Source organism: Pristiophorus japonicus, chromosome 4 (genome assembly GCF_044704955.1).
Source record: "Pristiophorus japonicus isolate sPriJap1 chromosome 4, sPriJap1.hap1, whole genome shotgun sequence".
In the NCBI taxonomy this organism is placed as follows: Eukaryota; Metazoa; Chordata; class Chondrichthyes; family Pristiophoridae; genus Pristiophorus; species Pristiophorus japonicus.
The window spans coordinates 163,259,171-163,284,456 of NC_091980.1; the positions used below are offsets into that span (position 1 = coordinate 163,259,171).

Consider the following 25,286-nt stretch of genomic DNA (forward strand, 5'->3'; position numbering starts at 1 on the left):
GATCCTCATGCACACGCGCGCTTTCCCGTTCCAGATCAAGAGTGCTATACCTCCCAGCTAGAGAACGGTATACACTCTATCATTACAGTGACATCGTCAGAACAGCTGCGACGGAGACTGAGAAACTGGGAGAATGGAATAGAGTCCTTACAGGAAGCAGGATGGGAGGATGTGTAATCACGATAGCTTCAGAGCCAGTCGGCTTATTGTAGATATTTATTGACAGCCTATCCCCAGAAATCGAGATAGAGACATCGAGGAAGGAAGGGGAAGAGTCGGAGATCGATCATGTGAAGTTGATGGGGGTGTGTGGAATTTGGAATCAAAGTTGATGAATTGTTTTAGTTTGGGGTGAGAGCAGGAAGCGGCACTGATACAATCATTAATGTATCGGAAAAAGAGATGAAGGAGTGGACTTAGGTAGTACTGGAACAAAGAATGTTCCACATATCCCACGTAAAGGCAGGCATAGCTAGGAGACTAGGGATAATGGGTATGTACTCAAATTGAAAGGAAGTAGTGAGTGGTGTCCCACAAGGATCTGTGCTGGAGCCTCAACTATTCAATATATCTATTAATGACTTCGATAAAACCATAGAGAGCCATATGTCCAAGTTTGTCGATGTCACAAGGTTTGGTGATTTGGTAAGTAGTGTAGTCGGAAGCATAAAATTATAAAGCAACATTGATGGATTAGTGAGAGAGCAAAATTGTGGCAGATGGATTTCAATGCAGGTAAGTGTGAGGTCATCCATTTTGGATCAAAAAGCTAATGGAGCCAAGGCGAGTCAATGGAGTTAAGATACAGATCAGCCATGATCTCAGTGATTGGCGTAACAGGTTCGAGGGTCTTAACGGCTGACTCCTGTTCCTATGTTCCTTCCTATGTTATCTTTGTCACACAGATTTGCCAGATTTTCCGATGCTACAGATGACTAGCCTTTTGTGAATTGCAGCTCTAGTTCCTCTGCCTGCTTATCATACTATTCCAACTCACTCCTGGCTGGCATCCCACATTCTACCCTACGTAAACTTCAAATGATACAAAACTCGGCTGCCCATGTCCCAACTTGCACCAAGTCCCATTCACCCATCACCTCTCTGCTCGCTGACCTACATTGGCTCGTGCTTAAGCAACGCCTCGATTTCAAAATTCTCATCTTTGTTTTCAAATCCCTCCATGGCCTCACCCCTCTCTTGCTCTGTCATCTCCTTCAGCCCCACAACCCCCTGAAATATCTGCGCTCCTCTAATTCTGCCCTCTTGAGCATCCATGATTATAATCGCTCAACCATTGGTGACCATGCCTTCTGTTGCCTCAGCCCTAAGCTCTAGAATTCCCTGCCTAAACCTCACCACCTCTCTACCTCTCTTCCCTCCTTTAAGATACTCCTTAAAACCTACTTCTTTGACCAACCTGCCATAATTTCTCCTTATGAGGCTCGTGTCAAATTTTTATCTCATAATACTCCTGTGAGATGCTTTGGGACATTTCATGATGTTAAAGGCGCTATGTAAATACAAGTTGTTGTTGTAGGTTGAATGATGTTTACATTGTGAAGATGTCTGTAGAATGGTTCCACTTGTAAAGAGGAAGCAAGCACAGGTACAAATAGCAATCAAAAAGGCTAATGGAGTGCTGGCCTTTGGGCTAGATTTTACACTTTTGTGCAGGTCACCCAAAAATGGGCGGTATTTCCAGCGTCGGCGGTAAAAATGGGTTTTCATACAGTTGGCTTCTCACCCATTCTCAAAGCCCCTAGTCTCCATTTTTAAAATTGGGCGTTACCACGAGTGATATGACATGGGCGGTAGTGTTAAATCTCTCTGACATTCTGTTGGATAGTGTCGCCGTCCTTACCAATGGCATGGCAACGCTCGATTCCCGTGATTCAGGAGGTCAAGGGTCATCATGACATGCGTAGAAGAGGAGACAGAGAGAGAGGGAGCTGAGAGGGACTAAAAGCGTGTGTGGCTGTGGTGTGTGCTTGTTTGGTTGTTATGGGAGGCACGAGGAAGATTCACCAGCAACAAAAAGCCTGCTAAGCACCAAGAACATAGTTGGCACCGAGTTTTTGTCCAACAAATAAGATTTAACATGGAAGGGATGGTGGAGGCCCTGGAGCTGGTAGCCAGGAACACTGGTGGCAGAGGGCTCCCAGTGGTCCCAGAGCGCGGCACTGCACCCCAAGGTGCCGCACCCCCATTGCTAATGACACGAGAGCCAGGAGCAACATCTTGCTTCTGGCTCGTAACACGTTCCCACCTCGGGACAGTCCTCTCCCAAATCCGTCCAAGCACCGGATCGGCCATCATCCCCGCCCTCCGCTCCCCCAATGAAGCATCGCCTGAGAAGCTCCTTGGCCAGGCGGCTTGGAGTCAGGATGGGAATGGGAAGGGGTAGAGATGGGGAGGAGAAGTGTGGGGGGGTGGTGAGAAGGGGAAGGGTTGGTTTATACAGATATACTTATGATTTCAGACAAATGTTCGGTTTAAATGTTTTTCATTTCACAAAACCTTGTTGCGCATTGGCTCAGATAGCTGCACCATTACACACTGGTGATTCCTTAACATTAAAGGGTATAATTACACTTAACTTCAATCTTTAACTGTCACCAAGGTGATGATCTGCACACCCAGTAGTATGTCAGCCTTGTAAATACCACCAACATTCTTTCAGTTAAAGAGCTCATTGATGAGCTCCTGATGTCAGAGTCTTGCAGCTATCATGCCACCACGGGCCCTTTCATGCAGTCTACAGGGAGACAGGGGCATGCAGCGTCAACCAGATTGTCTGGCCCGAGGTCAGCATCCACCTCCTCATCCTGCTCTTCCTCTCTCTGGTGAGGTGGACTGTCAGACTCTTCTGGCAATTCTTGTCCCCTCCTGATAGCCAAGTTGTGCAGCATGGAGCACACCACCACGAATTGAGCTACCTGCTCAGGGTGATATTGGAGCTCGCTTTCTGAGTGGTCCAGGCATCTAGAGCGCTGCTTAAGCACTCCAATGGTTTTCTCCACAATATTGCGAGTGGCTCTGTGGCTCTCATTGTATTGTTTCTCGGCTTCACTGTGGGTGTCACGGAGGGGTCATCAGACAGGTGGCGCGGCCATGTCCTTTGTCACCAAGCATCCAGGATTGACCTTGTGGCTGATTGTTAAACAAGTCAGATACAGTGCTCTCACGCAGGATGTGAGCATCATGGATGCTGCCCGGAAATTTAGCATTCACTGCCATAATAATTTGCTGGTGATCATCAACGAGTTGCATATTCAGGGAGTGGAATCTCTTGCAGTTCCTGAAAACCTCTGCATCCTGAAAAGGTGCCCGCATCATAATGTGCATACAGTCTATTGCTCCCTACACCTTGGGGAAGCTAGCAATTAGGTAGAATCCTAAAGCCCGCTCAGGCTGAGCCTCCCTGGTCATAGGGAAGCTGATAAAGTCCATCCTGTGTGCGTACAGGGCTTCAGTGACCTGTCTAATGCAGCAATGTGTGGCATGCTGAGACAGACCGCAAATGGCACCAGCTAAGGCCTGAAAAGAACCTGACTCGTAGAACGACAGTGCCGCAGTGATTTTGACCTCGATGGACAGTGCAGTACTGATGGTGCTGGCAGGCTGCAGATCTCCCCTTATGAGCTGGCATACCTCAGTGATAACCTCTTTGTGGAAGCACAGTCTCCGAAGGCAGGTGGTGTCGGGTAAGTTGAGGTAAGACTGTTTCTCCCTGTACTTGTGGGTGGTGTAACGTCAGGTCCTCCTCATCAGTCTGGCACATCTTTCATTGGGCACATAATGTTGTGGAGCATACCTTCGGCCATCTGGAGTCTGCAGCATGTAATTGGTCATCAAGAGAGGGTGAGAAAGGACAGGCCCATTTGCAATAGCTTTCTGTTTTCCACCGATTGGTCACAAAAGAATGAATGTCCCAACTGATACGTCCTGACTACACAGTATAAATGGCCACAAGGCCCATGCTTGAGAGAAGGTCAGTCTGTGACCTGTCCTTTATTCCTTCGCACTCAAGTGATGAAGGTGGGTGCAGCTTCCCCTTTTATACCTGAAGGTCCAGGTTAGGAGTGTCTCCCACCTAGTGGTCAGTGTTCTCACGGTGTACAACTTAGGTCAGTTTATACATGGGTTACAATGCTGGTTGAATACATGACATCACCTTCCCCCCCCAAAGTCTTATTGGGATCACAGGTTGAGTCTCTCTGGTGGTTTACGCTCCCTTGTCGAGCGCCTGAGTTGGGGCTCCGGTTGTTGGCCGCTGGCCTGAGTGTCTGCTGTTTGCAGTGCCTCAGGCCTGTCCGGACTGCCCACAGTGACTGGGCTCTCCTCCCTTTGGTTCCGGTGTTCGGTCACCTGTGGTGGAGTGAACTCTATATCGTGTTCTTCCTCTGCTGCTTCTATGGGGTTGCTTGACCTCCTTTTTGTTTGATCCACGTGTTTGCGACAGATTTGTCCATTGGTAAGTTTAACTACCAGAATCCTATATCCCTCTTTGGCAACCACAGTGCCTGTGAGCCATTTGGGCCCTGCAGCGTAGTTGAGGACAAAAACAGGATCATTTACATCAGTACATCGCGCCCTCGCATTCCTGTCATGGTAGTGATATTGTGACTGACGCCTGCTCTCGACAATTTCTTTCATGGTGGGGTGTATAAGGGATAATCGGGTTTTGAGCGTCCTTTTCATTAGTAGCTCTGCGGGTGGAATCCCTGTGAGCGAGTGTGGTCGGGATCGAGAGGCCAACAGGAGGCGTGATAAGCGGGTTTGTAGGGAACCCCATTGGAATCTGAGCATCCCCTGTTTGATTATCTGCACTGCTCGTTCTGCCTGGCCGTTTGAGGCCGGCTTGAACGGTGCCGTTCCAACATGGTTAATTCCATTGCCTGCCATGAAGTCTTGGAATTCAGTGCTTGTGAAGCACGGGCCATTGTCGCTGACCAAGATGTACGGTAGACCGTGGGTGGCGAACATTGCCCGTAGACTTTCTACCGTGGCAGAGGATGTGCTTGAATTTAAAATGTCACACTCGATCCATTTGGAGTGGGCGTCTACTACAACCAAAAACATTTTTCCCATGAAAGGACCAGCGTAGTCTACATGGATGCGTGACCAAGGCTTGGCAGGCCATGGCCAGGGGCTAAGGGGGGCTTCCCTGGGCGCATGGCCCAGCTGGGCACACGTGTTGCACCTGCGAACACAAAGTTCCAGATCTGCGTCAATCTCTGGCCACCAAACGTGTGACCTGGCAATTGCCTTCATCGTGACAATGCCTGGGTGTCCATTGTGGAGTTCTCTGATGAACACCTCTCTGCCCATCTGGCGCATGACTACGCGGTTTCCCCACAGTAGGCAATCGGCCTGAATCGAGAGTTCATCCTTGCGCCTGTGAAATGGTTTAAATTTCTCAGGGCATGCCCTGTACATGGCTGCCCAGTCCCCATTCAGGACACATTTCTTGACTAGAGACAATAGCGGGTCTCTATTTGTCCAGACTTTAATCTGACGGGCTGTTACGGGTGAGCCTTCGCTTCCGAAAGCTTCAACATCCATGACCATCTCAGCACCATGCTCGGGAGCCCCCTCAGTGGTGGCTAGTGGGAGCCTGCTGAGTGCAGCGGCGCAGATTTCGGTGCCCGGTCTGTGCCGAATTGTGTAGTCATAGACAGCTAACGTGAGTGCCCACCTCTGTATGCGGGCCGATGCGTTTGCATTTATGGCCTTGTTGTCGGCCAAAAGCGACGTTAGGGGTTTGTGATCTGTCTCTAGCTCAAATTTCCTGCCAAACAGGTACTGGTGCATTTTCTTTACCGCATATACACATGCGAGCGCCTCCTTTCCGACCATCCCGTAGCCCCTTTCTGCCTGGGACAGACTCCTGGAGGCATAAGCTACCGGCTGTAACTGACCCTTGGCATTCACATGCTGCAACACACACCCGACACCATAGGACGACGCATCGCACGTTAACACAAGTTTCTGACATGGGTCATATAGCGTTAACAGATTGTTGGAACATAACAAATTGCGTGCTCTATTAAAAGCCCTTTCCTGGCTGTCCCCCACAGACCCATTCGCAACCTTTGCGTAGGAGCACGTGTAGCGGCTCTAGCAGCGTGCTCAATTTGGGAAGTTACCAAAATAATTCAGGAGCCCCAGGAACGAACGCAGCTCCGTCGTGTTACGGGGTCTGGATGCTCTATGGATCGCTTCCGTCTTGGATGCAGTCGGGCTGATCCCGTCTGCTGCTACCCTCATCCCCAGGAATTCTACCTCTGGAGCTAGGAAGATGCACTTCACCTTTTTCAGTCGCAGACCTACCCGGTCCAGTCTGCGTAGCACCTCCTCCAGTTTGTGGAGGTGTTCTTCATTATCGTAACCCGTAATGAGGATGTCGTCCTGAAAAACCACCGTCCCTGGAATCGACTTGAGGAGGCTTTCCATATTTCGTTGGAAGATCGCAGTGGCCGAGCGAATCCCGAACGGACATCTGTTGTACTCAAACAACCCCTTGTGTGTCGTGATAGTGGTCAGCTTCTTCGACTCACTCGCCAGCTCCTGTGTCATGTAAGCTGAGGTAAGGTCCAATTTTGAAAAAAGTTTGCCACCGGATAGCGTCGCAAAGAGGTCCTCCGCTCTCGGTAGCGGGTACTGGTCTTGGAGTGACACCCGATTGACGGTGGCCTTGTAATCGCCACATATCCTGACCGACCCATCCGCCTTGAGCACTGGCACAATCGGGCTCGCCCAGTCACTGAATTCGACTGGCGAGATGATGCCTTCCCTCAACAGGCGGTCCAATTTGCCTTCTATCTTTTCCCGCATCACGTACGGCACCGCTCTGGCCTTGTGGTGTACTGGTCTGGCGTCCGGGTTTATGTGAATCACTACCTTGGCCCCCATGAAAGTGCCAATGCCGGGTTGAAATAATGAGTCAAATTTGTCCAGGACCTGTGAGCATGATACTCGCTCCACAGAGGAAATTGCATTGACATCGCCCCTTTTCCAGTTCATGACAGCAAGCCAACTCCTCCCCAGTAGTGCGGGACCGTCCCCTGGGACAATCCAGAGTGGCAACCTGTTCTCCGAATCTTTGTGGGTCACGACTACCGTGGCGCTGCCCAGCCCCGGAATGATCTGCTTTGTGTAAGTCCGTAGCTGTGCGTCAATCGGCGATAATTTTGGCCTCCTGGCCTTGGATGCCCACAACTTTTCGAACTGTTTGATACCCATCAGGGACTGGCTGGCACCCGTGTCTAACTCCATTGATACTGGGATGCCATTGAGGAGCACTTTTATCATTATCGGTGGCGTCCTGGTGTATGAACTGTATACGTGCTCCACATGAACTTGCTGAACTTCACCTTCCAGCGATTTCCCCCAGTGTCCATTTCTGCAATTTCTGCAGGTATTTTGCTCATTTCTGCAAACTCCAGCTGAATGTATGCCTCCATGCCTCCAGCATGAGTTGCGGTTTGAAACAAAAGGTCCCTTGCCATTGTCTCTGTCGAACTCCCCCTCTGGGTTCGACTACATGTTGGGGCATGCCTGACTGCCCTTGTCTGCCTGGAGAACTGTGTGCTGCTTTAACAATGTTGAATCTCTGTCCCAACCATTCTTTAACACAGTACCTCTCGTCTGTTCTGCTAGTGGCCATGCTCGCGTGGTTTAAATCCCAGTTTCTTGTCGCCATTGATACGTCCTTACTACACAGTATAAATGCACACGAGGCCCATGCTTGAGAGAAGGTCAGTCTGTGACCTGTCCTTTATTCCTTAGCACTCAAGTGATGAAGGTGGGTGGAGCTTCCCCTTTTATACCTGAAGGTCCAGGTTCGGAGTGTCTCCCACCTTGTGGTCAGTGTTCTCACGGTGTACAACTTAGGTCAGTTTATACATGGGTTACAATGCTGGTTGAATACATGACACCGACGAAGACACCTATTAAGTTCCAATCGTTCACAGTATGATAAACATGTTTGAACTGATGTTCACATCGCCTCCAAAGATCTCCAGAGTACATCCGACCTCCCCTGAGGTTGAAACCGGGCAGCCTTTCAAATGATGCAACATGTGATGAGGAACATGGCGTCCATAACGCTGTGATTCATTCAGAACAGTTCCACTTATTCCGGGCGGTTTTTTGGGCGAGCGATATTGTGGGTGATATGTGTACGAGGTGGTGAAAGTGATGCTGGGCGATCTCCTGGGCGTTAGTTTTGGCAAATGTGATCTTGACGACAAAAAAAAGTGGGCGGTCGGTATTATTGAATCTCGGCGTTAATTCCGTGCAGAAACTAACGCTGGGCGATATTATGGCCGTTGATTTCGCCCATTCTGATGATTCCTCCCAAAAAAAGTTGGCGGGTGGTTTTATACTTTCCCGCCGTTACACACATGGGGAAAGTAATGCTCAGTTTCCATTTTGTGGCTAAATGGGCGATATCTAGGCGTTATACGACATTTCAACTCTAAAATGGACATTAAGTTGGCATTAAGCATGCAAAAAAGGGGAAAATCTAGCCCTTGGGTTGGAATACAAAAGTGAGGAAATTATGCTTCAGTTTGTACTGGGCCTTGGTTAGATCTCATCTGGAGCACTGAGTTCAGTTTTGGGCACCGCAGCTCAGGAAAAATATATCGACCTTAAAGGGGATGCAATGCAAGTCCGGCAGCAGATACCAGGGCTTAAAGGGTTAAATTATGAGAACAAATTGCTTAGACTTGACTTGTATTCCCTTGGGTTTACACTGTTGAGCATTCATTGTCATCGAGCTGTTTAACATGATAAATGGATTCAATCGGGTAGATACAGAGAAATGATTTCCTCTCGTGGCGGCACAATCTTAACATTAGAGATAGGCGCTACAGGAATGAAATCAGGAAGCATTTTTTCACACAAAGTGTAGTAGGATCTTGAACTGTCTCCCTCAAATGGTTGTTGATACTGGGTCAACTGATATTTTCAAGACTAAGACTGATCGATTTTTGTTAGGTAATGGGTATTAAGGGATATGGAACAAAGACGGGTAAATGACATTGAGTTACAAATCAGCCATGATGGGACAGACTTGATGGGCTGAATGGTCTGCTCCTGTACCTATGTTTCTATGTTCTATGAAGTCAATTGTTGTGACCCTACTACAATCCTTGCTGAGATCAGTCAACTCAGGACAGAGCAGGGATTGAATTATGGGACCATCCTGAACGTTTTGGCTCAAATAGCTGAGCCAAAACATTGTGACGTCAATCAGGGTACAACGTTGATTTGACACCATTGCTGCCATTTTCATCATCATTGCTGAAGCTAACGCTCTCTCCGAACCTCGCACAGCTAAACTTACATTCAGCAGCAGGAAGGACCCTCACCAATGTACCCTTCAAGCTGCGCAGTCGCTCAGCGCTCTGGAGGTCCCGTGCAGACGGCTCACGCTTTTAAATGGACAAACTGCACATGCGCGGAATTCTGAAAGGGCCGTACAGCCTGTTAAAAAATAATTAGAGGGAATATTCACCCCCACCGGCGCTAATTAAGGGGATTATCAACAACATTCACGTAACTTGCTTTTTGATTTCTAATGGCTCTGTGTAAGTTTCTAGAACATTTTCGAGCTTTCTCGAGGTCTTCAAAGTTAGTCAGGGGACAGGCAGTGGTGCTGCAAGTGGAGAAGGCCTTGTTTCTGACTTCAAGGGTTCTGGTCAGACCACTTGCTCCCAGCTCTTGTTGTTATCCCCCGCTGCCTGCAGCATAACAGGGATCACGAGCAGAGGCAGCAAAGAAGAGGACAAGCTGATCTTAGAGGAATGGAGGAGGAGGGGGAGAAGGTCTCAGCAGGAGGCCTTACCACAACCTGAGCTAGGAGCAGTGTGTGAGGCATCTGTGCTTTCCGAAGGAGGTGCCCACAGAACTCTGTTGCCTCTTGCAACCAGACCTGCAACCTCTCTCCAGGGCAAGGTCAGCGCTGCCAGCAACTGTGAAGGTAAGCATGGCCCTGAATTTCTTCACATCGGGATCCTTCCAGGCTGGAGCAGGCAACATCTGTAACATCTAGCAGTTCACCATCCACTGCTGCATAGCATCATCGTAGGCAGTCCCACCAATCGAGGATGACTTGCTTCCACATTAAAAAGTTCTAAGGTGTTTCAATGATGGACCTAAAATTCCAGGTCCGAACTAAATCTTGAAGGGTGGAAGATGCCTGTGCGTGGATTTTTTTAACGTGGGGTGACCGTTGCAATCCAGCCACCACACAGGCTTGACAGAGCGAGATCTTGGGCCAGTGGCAAGGGTTAACCAATACGACTGGAGACCAGCTCTGCTGCACAGACCTAGTGTGCACACATAACACATATCGCAGTGTGGGCTGGCCTGTGCTGCCCTGGGCTCTCGCCTCTTCTGCGCCCCAAACTCAAGCCTCTCCAGGTCCCCGATCATCTCCCTCTACAATCTGTCGCCGCTCCTTTGCCCCGACCTCGCCGCTCCTTCAGTATCCGCCCACGCGCCGACCTGGACCTTGATGTCATCCCTTTTCCCTGCCATTGTTCTCCTGCTCCAGCACATGCTGCTCCCTGGAGTGGTACGCTGCCATGCTGCTCCTTCCGCTCCCCGGCCTGCTCCGCTGATGCTCTCAGGTCGGGGGCTGCGCAGACTGCGGGGCTGCATAAGAGAGGTGACAGAAGCTCTTTGTGCCAGAAGAGGGGATTTCATTGACTTCTGTCTGACCAGAGCAGGTGCAGAGCGCCATCAAGTGCAGACACATGGTTTTGTGGGTTCCGCTTCTAAATGCTGAGATGTAAGATGTACCGCAACCACAAAGGTTTCCACTCATTAAATGTGCAGTTGTTGTGCGACCATGCTCAGCACATCATGATGGTGAATGCCGACAATCCTGGCAGCAGTCATGATGCTTTTTCTTTGCGCCATTTGCTGTTCCCTCAGTCTTTGAGCCACCTCAAACCAGAGGGTGGTGACTGGGTGACAAGATCTATCCCTTGACCACCTGGCTCATGATTCCACACCGCTACCCAACCACACGTGGGCAGCATGCTTACAATGAGAGCCAAGCTGCCACATAAAACATCATGGAGCAGAAGTAATGGTTCCAAAGCCTGGATCGCTCTGGAGGAGCCCTACAGTACCCACCAGAGCGTGCGACGCAGTTCGTGGCGGTGTGCTGTATCCTCCAGAACTGGCCATCGTGAGGGCACAGCCCCTGCCATCGGGGATACGGCCACCAGCTCAGGAGGAGGAGGAGAGGGTGGAGGATGAGGAGGCAGAAAGACGGAGGCAAGCCAGACAGCCGCTTTCTCACCGGGATATCCGGGGTCAAATCGTCCGGCTGTGGTTCGATTGAACACAACTCTAATTCCCCATTCAACATTATTTCCACACCTTACCTTTCCTCTGTTAGTGACCGTCACAGTGTCCTCTTGGCCACAATGCTGAAATAAAACACCCCACAAGTCAAACTTTCTGATCAAACATTCTCCATATATGCATCCAATATTACATCAAAAATGTAACTAATCACTATTGTGCATTCCTTTACTTACTGTCTTGCATGTGCCTTTGCCTATCCTAAGGCTCTTACTCAATGCTACCCCAGTGACTGCAACATGGCTGGTGGAAGGCTGCTATCTTTCAGTGGGAGAGACTGCAGATGGCCTCGCAGGGTGACCTCAAGGAACTCTGGGCCAAGCGACCCGGCTTCGGACTGCACCACCAGGCGTTTGGTATGTTCACGGGGAACATGTCCTGGGTGCCTGCTCGCATATTGCATACCACCCCCTGAGAGGATCCTACCACCGTCACCTCCTCCCTGCCCCCCACAGCAGGAAGTCTTCATCTCGCCTGCTGCAAGTCATCATCGTCCCGTTACCCAGGGATTCAAACGGGGGGCTTAGACACGGGGGGTACAGGATCTGGAGGGAAGTGTGGCTGCAGGTAGGGAGGGGGGGTTTTATTGTTGTTATTATTGTTGTGTATTTACTATTGTTTTTAAAATTTATTGTTAGGTGATTGTTGGGGGTGGGGGGAGGGGTGTTACAGTTCAAAAAAAGATAATTACTGTTAAATTATTCAAATTTTTCATTGAATTTTACAATTGTTGCGCATTATCTTCTAATAACGTAAGGTAAGGTAAAACATGAATACAATTGTTGGAAAACAATGGCCAGGCTAGGTGAGGCCAGGCAAGGATGCAATGTAATGCAACTGCAACTGTTGTCTTTCCATAACTGTAACTGTCATCAATGTAAGTTCATGCAAAGCGTTCATTTATGAATTGCCGACGAAAGGGTCTTGCAGCTGCGTAATTCCCACGGGGCTTTTCCAGTCTTGCAGGGGTTGGGGGGGAGTTGCGGTGTGGGGGCGGGGTGGTGTGGGGGCAGGGTGGTGTGGGGGCAGGGGTACATCGTCAGGCTGATAGTACTCCCCGAGGTCCTCATTATCCTCCTCCTCTTCCTCCTCGTCTGCCTCTTCCTATCTGGCAATTGTTGTCCTCTCCTTATAGCTCGGCTATGTAACTTGCAGCATACCACAATAAACTCAGCGACCTGGTCAGGGTGGTATTGCAGGCTACTTCCAGAATGGTCCAGGCATCTGAAGCCCTGCTTCAGCACTCCAATTGTCTTTTCGACGATATTGCGTGTAGCTATATGGCTTTCATTGTAGCGCTTCTCGTCTTCCATCTGGGGGTTATGCAGAGGGGTCATGAGCCAGATGGCAAGGCTATATCCTTTATCCCCCAGCATCCAACCGTGACTTTGTGGCTGACTGTTAAACAGGTCAGAGACAGTGCTCTCACGCAAGCTGTGCACATCATGGATGCTCTCTGAAAAATGTTCATTTATTGCCATGATTATTTGCTTGTGGTCGACAACCAGCTGCACATTCAGGGAGTGGAATCCCTTTCGGTTATGAAACACCTCCGCAAGGTATTCTCAGGGCTCCCTGCACCTTTGGGAAGTTTGCTATTCTCAAGAAACTCAAAGCCCTCCCAGTCTGTGGCTCCCTGGTCATAGGGAAGCTTATAAAGTCCATCCTGCACGCGTAAAGGGCTTCAGTCATCTGTCGAATGGAGCAATGTGTGGCATACTGAGAGATACCAAAAATGTTGCCTGAGGCCTGAAAGGAACCTGATGCATAGAAGGAAAGTGCCGCACTCAACGGGCAGTGCAGTCCTGATGGTGCTGGTAGGCTGCAGATCTCCCTTGATGAGCTGGCATATCTCACTGATGATCTACTTTCGGAAGTGCAGCATGTTTTATCGGACAAGTTCAGGTATGATTGCTTTTTCTGTAAGTTTGTCGGGTGTAAGGTCTCCTCCTCGGCATCAGTCTGCCATCTCTTTGATTGGGATGCTCTTCAATAAACCCATCTTCAGTCTCCAGCATGTGCGTATTCACCAATAATGGTAGAGAAGTTACAGACCCCATCACTATTGCTATAAATGCCCCAAATTTAGTCCTCAATAAATAGAAATGTGAAAGTTGATTGCCAAAGAGTCAGTAATGCCCATAAAATAACTCACAAATTATTTCTCCTGATAAGCCCCTTCTTCAAGCAGCCTCTCACTTCCTCCGACATTCAAAATGGTGTCTGTAGTGCTGAGTCCTATGAACAGTGCCCACTGGGAGCAGCTTTTCTCCAGTGATCGTCTCGGTGAGAGATCAGCCCGGCAATGTGTGGGCGATGTGCTGAAAGTTGTGGTGGGCGATCACCTCGGCGATGTGAAATTCTTCTGTGCCGAAAGTTGGGCTGGCGATCTTTGGGCAATTTTCCGGCCCAACTTTCCACTTTTAGGTAAAATGGGTGATAGCCTGCCTATTTTGGCAATAGATGGGCGAGAGCCCAGCGATCATCAGTGGAAAGTCCAGCCCATAGGAATAGGAGTAGGCCATGTTTTAATTTATTTATTCACGGGTTGTGGACATGGCTGGCAAGGCCAACATCTATTGCCCATCCCTAAGTGCCCTTGAGAAGCTGGTGGTGAGCCGCCTTCTTGAACCGCTGCAGTCCATGTGGTGGTACTTCTTTGTAGCGTTTGGTACAACTCAGAGGGCAGTTAAGAGCCACCCGCATTGCTGTGGGTCTGGAGTCACATATAGGCCAGACCAGGTTAGGACGGCAGATTTCCATCCCTGAAGGACATGAGTGAACCAGATGGGTTTTTACGACAATCCAGTAGTTTCATGGTCACCATTTCATGGATACGAGCTATTTATTCCAGACTTATTTAATTAACTGAATTTAAATTCCACAGCTGCCACAGATTTGAACTCATATCTCCAGATCATTAGTCCAGGTCTCTGGATTACTAGTCCACTAACATAACCACTATGCTACCATTCCCATTTACCCCCTCAAGCCTGTCCCGCCATCAATGATCTGTACCCTAACTCCATCTACACACTTTGGCTCTATATCCCTTAATATCTAGAGATCTTCGATTTCAAATTATTAGTTGAGCTCGCATCTACAGCTTTTTGTGGGAGAGAGTTCCACACTTCTATCACCCTTTATCTGAAGAAGTGGCTCCTAACTTCTCTCCTGAATGGCCTGGCTCTGATTTTAAGGTTATGTCCTCTTGCCCTTGACTCCCACACCGGTGGAAAAGTTTCTTTCTATCTAACCATCAATTCATTTCAAAATCCTAAAAACCTCAATCCAAACACCCTTTAGCATTCTACATTTCAGGGAATACATGTGTAGTTTACGTGATCGGTCCGCATAATTTAACACTTGGAGCTCTGGTAACATTCTGCCGAATGCATTCCTTCAAAGGCCAATCTATCCTTTCTAAGGAGTGGTGCCCAGAACTGTTCACAGTACTCCAGATGTGGTCTAACTAACTTCCCCTTTATATTCTATCCCTCTAGATGTAAAGGCTAACATTTGACGAGGCTTTCTGATTATTTTTTGTACCTGACCACTACATTTTTGTGATCTGTGTACATGGACCCCTAAATCTCTTTGTACCTCCACTGTTCTAGTTGTTCAACATTTAAAAAATACTCGGATCTATCCTATTTTGGACCAAAATTGATGACTTCATACTTATCTGCCACAGCTTTGACCACTCATTTAATCTATCAACACCTCTTTGTAATGATATGCTCTGGTCTACACCACTTACAATACCACCTATTTTTGTGTCATCGGAAAATTGGGATATTGATTTTCTATTATGTTATCTAAGCCACTAATGAATATAGAGAAGAGTTGAGGCCGCAGCACAGATCCTTGTGGGACACCACTCGTCACTTCCTTTGAATTCACAAACATACCCATTATCCCTACCCTCTGCCTTCCACCGCCTAACCAATCTTCTAATCAGGTGAATAATTTGCCTTCAATTCCACGAACTTTAATGTTAGCTAACAATCTCTTATGTGGAACCTTATCGAATGCTTTCTGTAAGTCCATATGTACTTCAGCCATAGACATTCCCTGTCTACTACTTCAATTACTTGTTCAAACAATTCAATTAAGTTTGTTAGACATGATCTACCCATTGCAAATCTCTAATTAGCTCATATTTCTCTAAGTGTTCATTCAATCTATCCTTAATTATAGATTCGATAACTTCCCCACAATAGACTAACAGGTCTTTAATTTCCTGGTTTCTCGCTCGCTCACCGTTCTTAAATAAAAGAGTTACATTTGTAATTTTCAAATTTAATGGGACAATTCCTGAATCAAGAGAGCTTTGGAAGATTATAGCTAAAACATCTGCAATTTCCCCACCTAAACCCTAGGGTGGAATCCAACAGGTCCTGGGAATTTGTCAGTCATTAATGCCATTATTTTTTCTAATACTGCTTTCTCACTTACATTAACTTTAGTGAGTTCCAGTCCTTGATTCATATTACTTTCCCTGGAATGTCAGGTATGTTATCCTCTTCCTCTGCTGTGGAGACGGACACACAGTAAGTGCCGCTTCCTTATTTACATTTGCAGTATTGCCCTCATCTGGTTTTAAAGGGCCCACATTACCCATGACTACCCTTTTTCTTCTAATATAACAGTAAATACTTTTTGTGTTCATCTTAATATCCCTTGCAAGTTTCTTTCTGTATTTCCTTTTTACAGCTCTTACTATCTTTGTTCGTCTTCCTTTGCTGTTCTTTATTTCTCTCCCAGTCCCCTGGATCGACATTATTCTTTGCACTTTTGTATGTTTTCCTTTTGTTTTATGTTATCTCTCATTCCTTATGTTGACCATGGCTGTTTTCTTTGGTAAGTAGAGTTCTTGCTGCATAGGGGTATATACTGGTTTTAAGCTAAATTATTTTTGAATATCTCCTTCAGTTCATCTGATACCGGTTTTGACCAGTTTGCTGACGTCAGTCTCTGCCTTATCACGTTAAAGTTAGCCTTACCAAAATCTATGTGTTATGTTTCTCCTTTTCTAACCTAACATTGAATTTGGTCATATTATGATCACTGTTAGATAAATGTTCCCTTATTGTTAGACTGTTAAGTGTCAACTGTGGCTCAGTGGGCAGCACACTTGCCTTTGAGTTAGAAGATTGTGGGTTCAAGTCTAGGCTGACAATCCAGTGCAGTGCTGAGGGAGTGCTGCACTATCTGAGGTGCCATCTTTCGCATGTGACTTTAAACCGAGGCCCTGTCAGCGCTCTCAGGTGGATGTAAAAGATCTCATGGCACTATTTCGAAGAAGAGCAGGGGAGTTATCCCTGGTGTCCTGGCCAATATTTATCCCTCAATCAACATCATAAAAACAGATTATCTGGCCATTATCACATTGCTGTTTGTGGGAGCTTGCTGTGTGCAAATTGGCTGCTGTGTTTCCCACATTACAATAGCGACTACATTCCAAAAGTACCTCGTTGGCTGTAAAGCACTTTGAGATGTCTGGTGATTGTGAAAGGTGCTATAGAAATGCAATCATTTCTACTAAGTCTGGCTTGTTACTCATTACTAAATCTAGTGTGGCCTGCCCTCTTATGGTTTTAGAACATATTGCTCCAGAACACTATCTTTAATGCACTGAAGGAATTCACTACCATTCTGGCTTGTGCAACTCTGCTCTTCCCAATTTATATGAAAAATGAAGTCTCACATGAAAACAACTCTGCTTTGTCAAGTTCTGGGCACTAAGGTACAGGGTAGACATTGGCCCAGATGTTACGGCCGGGATGATGTGAACTGCAGCATTTGCCATCATTCCACCATTGAAACTCACCGCAGCTTTGGGATTTGGCGCAGGCACAGGTGGAAATCACGAAGTTGCGGTCTGTCATTGACAGCTCTGAAACAGGCCCTCACCCCGACAAAGCAAGCAATCTGTGTAATCACCCAAACCAGGGAAACTGATGAAAAATTCAGCTCTTCTGCAGTAATTACACGGTTAAATTCCCCACTAAAAGTTGGAGCTAAAGGGATTAGGTGTAACTGGGGTTTTGCCAGCGTTATTACTGCTAAACCAATGTTAAGGGCCTGGAAAACTCATTTTAATTTTGTGCAGAGTGAAGTTTGTCCATTTTAATAACAATTAAAATGTTTGAAAAACTTGAATAAAATATATTTTTTAAGTTTGTGCATCGTTATTTCAGGTTTACCTGTTCCCCATGTGCAAACCCCAATCTTTGTCTTGCTCTCTGTAACATTTTTTAAAAGGTAGAATTTTAAGAGTTTACTCACTTCCTTGTCTGCTGGCTGTGAGAATTCTGCCTTTTGATTGGCTGCTCAGACAGCTTGTTGACATCATAGCAGTTTGCACAAGGGAATCCCCATTAACTTCCGTTGATTTGAATTGAAGGTCAGTAAACCTAAAGTTCTTGACACAAGGATGATGAGATCCTTGTGCGAAATGTACTTCGAGGCCAGCGGAGAACACCTTTGCTTCGCCTCTGAGCGCAAATTCTGGGCCATTGAAACTCTGGAGGCAGTTCAGAGAAAAGCTTAAAGATCAGAGGCATGAAGCCTGAGGGAAGATGGAGAAACTCAGGCTTTTCAACATTGAAAGGAAGTGTCCTTCTAAACTGAGATCTGAGCAGCAATCTCTGCTGTCTGTCCTTATTTAGGGTTAGGGTTAGGGTAACAGGCAGTTTAGCTTTGATAGGTATCTGTCACCAAAATCCATTTCCTGAAATCTCCACATTCCTAAGAAGACTTTTTGTGCCGAGTCACTAAATATTAGAATGTGAATGGTACAGTAAACTGCTGACACAATCTGACAGAAACATGGCAGCATTTACAATTCTAGTTTATTGAGAGACAATCAGGAATCTGGTGAAGAGTCACTTCCGCGTTAAATACAAGATGATTGACAGAAATCCCTGGCGTGATCAGTGATTAATGATTTCTCCCCCGCACCAAGCACTAAATATTGTACAATTGGCCCCTTCAATCAATTGTGGGATTATGCTCATTCCTGAATGCAGAATAGAGCGGAGGACAATATCAAATCCAATTTTTTAATGTTTAAATGCTGAATGCCTTCAATCATTCAGTGTACTAGGAAGAGAGATCCGTGAAGATGTGGATTGTGTTAACGGTAAAAGATCAGCACAGCTGCTTCTGTGATCGCTGTTGTTGCACTGCCATAAATTCCCGTGCCGTACCCATTCCAGTCAAATGCTGCAAAATCTCCACACTGCCTCGGGCTTTCCTCAGGAAAGTATCCTCCGCCTCCGATACAGAACTACAAATAAATAATGTGAAATATTTTAACTGTCAGGTACAGAGATGGTCCAGTGGGCAAAGGCACCAGTCACTGCAGTATTGAGGCAAACCCTGAACTGTACAGATCAAGAAAGCCCCAGGCTCAATTCCCCCAATGTTAGTTGATCTCAGTTGGGGCAGTGTTAGGATAGAGAGGGGAAAATTAGCCTGGGTTGTCTCCTGGTCACTGTCTAGTGACTCCTGCTGGAACATCTGTGTGTGGATCAGCCTCAGCTGTGATGCCCCCACCCTGCGTCCACTGACTTTTCCTACTTTCTATTGGCTCATCCCCAGTTACATCTATTCACTCCTCTGTCATCCCTCTCTAATGCAGTACCTTTACTTACATGTTCTGGATTGCATCCTTTGGTTTTCATTCCAGAACACATGGCGAGAGCTGCCTTTTCAGTGTTGAACACCCGGAATTGCATAAAGCCAGGTTCAAATTCTCCTGTAAACACATATCAGAACACATAATTATTTATATATAAACAGGGTAGACATCCAGCACACACCTGCCACGCTTCAGAACTCACACTTCAAAGAATCACAAGTAGAAAAAAAGGGACAACATCCAATCATTCTCTGCTGTTTTTTGACCTTGATAACTGTGGCTTTCAAGCAGTTGCATTTGAGTCCAGAATGTGCCTATTAATCCCTTTCCACTCAGGGAGCAGTGGTCTAAAAGGGACAGGTCAGGTTAAACACAGCTCCATTTCAGTTTATAGATACTTAGAGCCATTTTTCATTTTCCTGACATGGCCACGGGATTCACACAGCTCGGAAACCACGTCTGTCAACCTGAGGCGGGAGTTACGTGGTCATTGCTCCAGCTGATTACTTGACACATGCAATGTACAGTAAAAGCTCCCACCCAACAGATGATCAATTTCCTCAGCAGAAGCTGTTGGTTAGTCCATTTCCAGCACAGATTCTGCAGGCTGCAAGTGTTTCCAGCAAAGTCTCCATCCAGTGTCACCTCATTGGAAGAACTCACTCACCATTGACAGAATGCTTCTGTCATCTGTACTTCACCTGCAATCTACTCCATCAACATGGATGCCGTCTATACTGTCCCACCTTGGTCCTTCGCTGATGTTGCCGGCGGGGCTCTGGAGCACGGCCCTGGACTCAGTGCTGCCCTACCGCCCCAGGAACCCCCCTCCATGGACGATGAGCACCTCCAATAGCGCTCTGCCTCCATTGAGGGGCAAAGGAGCCAAATTCCGCATCGGGGACTGAACTTCCGGTCCGAGCGATAAATGTTCCGGTCCCAGAAGGTTACTGCCTCCAAACGGGGCGTGGGCAGTTTCGCCCCTTTTATGTTTGACACATTAACAGAAACTTTACATAAACATTAGGTAAAACACACAAATGGCTTCCCTTATATGTTGCTAGTTGGTATGATTGCACTAGGGTGGGGGTAAGTGTGAGGGGTGGCGAGTGAGATGGGGATGTGATAATGAAGATAGAGAGAGATGGATGGGTGGAGGTGCAAGGTATGGTGTGAATAAGGATGTTCAGGAGTAGGACTCGGAAGGCAGAGTGATGGGGATGTGATGAGAGGTTTCCTGATTTAATGAGATAATTGAAACGTTTACAGCACTGCACCCAGGTCCTCCTGACCACATCACTGCTTGTGACATCATCTGCAATCTGCAACCAGGCTGCCTTGTCTCCTGGGGAGGTGTCTTCCACCCATCTGAAGGGAAGAGGAGCTCCCTGCATGCTCTGCCTCCCTCCATAAGCATCTGGAAGGAGACATGAGAGAACCTGGGTCAGCCCACTGCCTCTGTGCAGCCATTGTCGGTGTTTGCAGCAGTCCAATGCTGTAGTGCACTGACAGCACGATGTTAGATTACACTTCAAATGGAATGTGTCCGGGATCACTTTAAAGATCCCGGCTGAAAACGCATCATGAATGACATCACCAGACCCGCTCCATCTCATTGGGCCGGGTAACAAGTTGGGTGGCTTAATAGGCCCTATTAAGGTAAGTTCATTTTCAACAGTGGGATGGAGTCAGCAGTGGGGTCATGACCCACCACGGACACCGCCCGCACCGGACCCACCCAGGTAGGCTCGCAGAAGTCTATGGCATCTGTCGGGATAAATGGGTCCTTTTCAGGTTGGAAATCAGTGGTTAGTGGTGTGCCGCAGGGATCAGTGCTGGGACCACAACTGTTTACAATATACATAGATGACCTAGAAGAGGGGACAGAGTGTAGTGCAACAAAATTTGCAGATGACACTAAGATTAGTGGGAAAGCGGGTTGTGTGGAGGACTCAGAGAGGCTGCAAGGAGATTTGGATAGGTTAAGCGAATGGGCTAAGGTTTGGCAGATGGAATACAATGTCGGAAAGTGTGTGGTCATCCACCTTGGGGAAAAAAACAGTAAAAGGGAATATTATTTGAATGGGGAGAAATTACAACATGCTGCGGTGCAGAGGGACCTGGGGGTCCTTGTGCATGAATCCCAAAAGGTTAGTTTGCAGGTGCAGCAGGTAATCAGGAAGGCAAATGGAATGTTGGCCTTCATTGCGAAAGGGATGGAGCACAAAAGCAGGGAGGTGTTGCTGCAACTGTATAAGGTATTGGTAAGGCCGCACCTGGAGTACTGCGTGCAGTTTTGGTCACCTTACTTAAGGAAGGATATACTAGCTTTGGAAGGGGTACAGAGACGATTCACTAGGCTGATTCGAGAAATGAGGGGGTTACCTTATGATGATAGATTGAGTAGACTGGGTCTTTACTCCTTGGAGTTCAGAAGGATGAGGGGTGATCTTATAGAAACATTTAAAATCATGAAAGGGATAGACAAGATAGAGGCAGAGAGGTTGTTTCCATTAGTGGGGGAGACTAGAACTAGGGGGCACAGCCTCAAAATAAGGAGGAGCCAATTTAAAACCGAGTTGAGAAAGAATTTCTTCTCCCAGAGGGTTGTGAATCTGTGGAATTCTCTGCCCAAGGAAGCAGTTGAGGCTGGCTCATTGAATGTTTTCAAGTCAAAGATAGATTGATTTTTAAGCAATAAGGGAATTAAGGGTTATGGGGAGAGGGCGGGTAAGTGGAGCTGAGTCCACGACCAGATCAGCCATGATTTTATTGAATGGCGAAGCAGGCTCGAGGGGCTAGATGGCCTACTCCTGTTCCTAATTCTTATGTTCTTATGTTCTTATCTAATAGAAGTGAACAGACATAAACTAGAGGAGAGTTCAAAGCTCCATTTGTCAAGGCCACCTTGGACATAAAAACAAAAGCAAAATACTCAGCAGTTCAGGCAGCATCTGTGGAGAGAGAAACAGAGTTAACGTTTCAGGTCGATGATCCTTCGTCAGAACTGACGAATGTTTGAAAAGAACAGATCCTGAGGAGCACTGAAAGGGGGCGGGGAAGAAAGAACAACAGGGAAGGTCTGTGTTAAGGTGGAACGCAGGAGAGATTAGAGACAAAAGGGACGATGAGCCGAATTCAAATGGTATTGGCAGAAGTTAGTAAAAGATTAGTCTAAATAGGGAGTGAATGATAGAATAATTAACCAGCTGCCACTGGAGAGAAAGAGAAAATAAGCACATAAGATCGGGTGGGCACGGGGGGCGGAATGGAGCTAAAAATGGGCACAGGTTATCTGAATTTGTTGAACTCGATGTTGAGTCGAGAAGGCTGTAAATTGCCTTAATGAAAGATGAGGTGCTGTTCCTCGAGCTCATGTTGAGCTTCACTGGATCAGTGTAGGAGGCCGAAGATGGAGATGTCGCAGTGGGAGTGGAGCGGGGAATTAAAATGACAGACGACTGGAAGCTCAGGGTCACGCTTACAGACTGAACGGAGGTGCTCCGCAAAGCAGTCACTCAATCTGCGTTTGGTCTCCCCAAAGTAGAGGAGACCACATCGTGAGCAGCGAATACAGTACACTAAAATGAAAGAAGTATGCGTAAATAATTGTTTCGCCTGGAAGGAGCATTTGGGGCCCTGGATAGTGGGAAGGGAGGAGGTAAAAGGGCAGGTGTTCCATCTCCTGCGCTTGTACGGGAAGGTGTCGTGGGAAGGGGAGGGGCTGATGGGGGTTACTGCGGAATAGACCAATGTGTCGTGGAGGGAGCGGTCCTTTCGGAATGCTGAGAGAGAGGGGAGGGGTAGATGTGATTGGTGGTGGGATCACGCTGAAGGTGGTGGAAATAACAGCGAATGATCCGTTGAACATGAAGGCTGATAGGGTGAAAATTGAGGACATTGCATTGGAGGCAGTTCAGCGAAGGTTCACTCGGTTGATTCCGGAGATGAAGGGGTTGATTTACGAAGATAGGTTGAGTAGGTTGGGCCTATACTCATTGGAGTTCAGAAGAATGAGAGATGATGTTATCAAAAAGTATAAGATAATGAGGGGGCTCATTAATGTGGATGCAGTGAGGATATTTCCACATCGGGGAAACTGGAACTAGAGGGCATTGTCTTAGAATAAAGGGCCACCCATTTAAAACTGTTGAGGAGGAATTTCTTCTCTCAGAGGGTTGTAAATCTGTGGAATTCTCTGCCCCAAAGAGCTGTGGATGCTGGGTCATTGAATATATTTAAGGTGGAGATAGGCAGATTTTTAAGCGATAAGTGAATAAAGGGTTATGGGAAGCAGGCAGGGAAGTGGAGCTGAGTCCATGATCAGATCAGCCATGGTCATATTAAATGGCGGAGCAGGCTCAAGGGGCCAGGTGATCTACTGCTGCTCCTATTTCTGATGTTCTTATGACAAGAGGAACCCTGTCGTGGTTCTGAGAGGGAGGGGAAAGGGTGAGAGCAGAGGTGCGGGAAATAGAACGAACACGGTCGAGGGCCATGTTAACCATGGTGGAGGGGAATCCTCGGTTGAGGAAAAAGGAAGACATGTCAGAGGCAGTAGTGTGAAAGGTGGCATCGTCAGAGCAGATGTGACTGAGATGGAGAAACTGGGAGATTGGAAGGGAGTCCTTACAGGATGCGGGGTGGGAGGAAGTGTAGTCCAGGTAGCTGTGGGAGTCAGTGGGCCTATAGTGGATACTGGTCGATAGCCTATCCCCAGAAATGGATTCAGAGAAGTCGAGGCAGGGAAGGGAAGAGTCGGAGATGGACCATGTGAAGGTGAGGGAAGATTGGAAATTGGATGCAAAGTGAATGACATTTCCTAGTTCAGGGCGAGAGCAGGAAATGGCACCGATTTCATTTGAACTGTTCATCATCAAGGTGTACCTCCTCAGGTGGATGTAAAACATCCTGTGGCACTTTTTGAAGAAGTGCAGTAGAGTTCTGGGGCCATTGCCATGATTTCTCCCTTAGTCAACACTGTCATGGTCGCTGTTTAGAATCCTGGGCGGGAAATTGGGCTCTGTAACACCCATTGTTTTGTCGGTATGTGACTTTCAGATGGGTAGTGCACTGGACAACATCTTGGTAAAAGGATATGCGAGTGTGCACCTAACGTCCGTCGCTAACTTGCAGAGCAGGCAAATTATAATGTCAATCACTATGCAATGCTAATTTGATGTCAACACTACAATTTATGAATACCATGTTCCAGCCTCGACCTTGTCTTAGCCTCACACTGCTGAACACGACAGTAATCGGCACGAAGGGCCCCCACCAGTGCTACTTAATGGAATCATGAACTACTTTCAGATTAGTTGCTGGATTATTTCTTCTGAATGCTGGTGCAATTTACGTGTTTTTGGAGCTTTCCTACACTTGCTGAAAGTTTCAGTAATCTACAAGGAGTGGTTTGGTTAATGCTGGCACTTTTTTGTTCATTTAAAAGCTTGTGCTGAACAAGTTGCTGCCAGATATGTGTGGCCTGGTAGACCTTCTTCTTGTAATTGAGCATGACTGGGAGAATGACGAGAGGCCAAGCAGAGCAGGTCAAGCTGCTGAAAGAGGGAGGAGAAGGGGGAGAAGGTTTATCCGCAGGAAGCTGTATGCACAGAGAGTTTTTAATGAGCAATTACCTTACCCCAGCTTCAGTAACGACCAATGTTCGAGATGTCTTCGCTTTGCCCTGGAAGTCCCTTTGAACAGTGGTATCCAGAGCCACGATAGCAGCAGACTGAGTTTGCAAGGCAGCAGTTTGAGCTTCCCCTGCTGCTTTCAGACATTTCAATTGAAGCTGTTTGTGCTGCAATGGAAGCTGTGACATCGGCCAGCAGACACTGCATCATGGAGGGTTCCACAGATGTGCTGACAGAGATGACCACCTGTTCTGTGTTGGCAAGGTCTGTGCAAAGCTCTATGCCAAGTTGATGCTGGACTCCTCCATGCTCCATTGACCTTGAGTTCAGACGCCTGGTTCTGTATGCCCATCAGCTTTTCTGTAGCTGGCCCATCGATGTCCTCATCTGAGTCCTCTGCAGCAGAACTAGTGTGTGACCTCGCCCTTTGGTGAGCTGTAACCTGCGCTATCCTTTCCCCCTGCCCTGCTCCTGTGTACTGAAGCTTGGTGTCTCATTACATGTAGAGTCCCTCCTCAAACCTAGCCTCTAAAATACGCGCAGTGTCAGTCTCTGAGCTGGTGGCTGGAAGTGCAAGATCGAGTAATGGTGTGTCTTCATCTTCACTGTCTTTT

The 25,286-nt window shown here is 47.4% G+C and overlaps 1 protein-coding gene across 7 annotated transcripts in view; it reads right to left on the minus strand.

Annotated features, from left to right (window-relative positions):
* LOC139263147 (intelectin-1b-like) overlaps window positions 1-25,286 on the minus strand; it is a 393,914-nt gene that overhangs the window by 66,568 nt on the left and 302,060 nt on the right. For 6 of the 7 annotated variants that reach the window (XM_070878770.1, XM_070878769.1, XM_070878767.1 and 3 more), the window contains 2 exons: window positions 19,050-19,153; window positions 18,229-18,682 (listed from right to left, as the gene is read on the minus strand). In XM_070878770.1, coding sequence (XP_070734871.1) covers window positions 18,530-18,682; window positions 19,050-19,153 — 257 coding nt within the window. In that variant the 3' untranslated portion in view covers window positions 18,229-18,529. Of the gene's footprint in view, window positions 1-18,228; window positions 18,683-19,049; window positions 19,154-25,286 lie in introns of those variants that run through there. The other variant, XM_070878771.1, reaches the window with a different exon arrangement.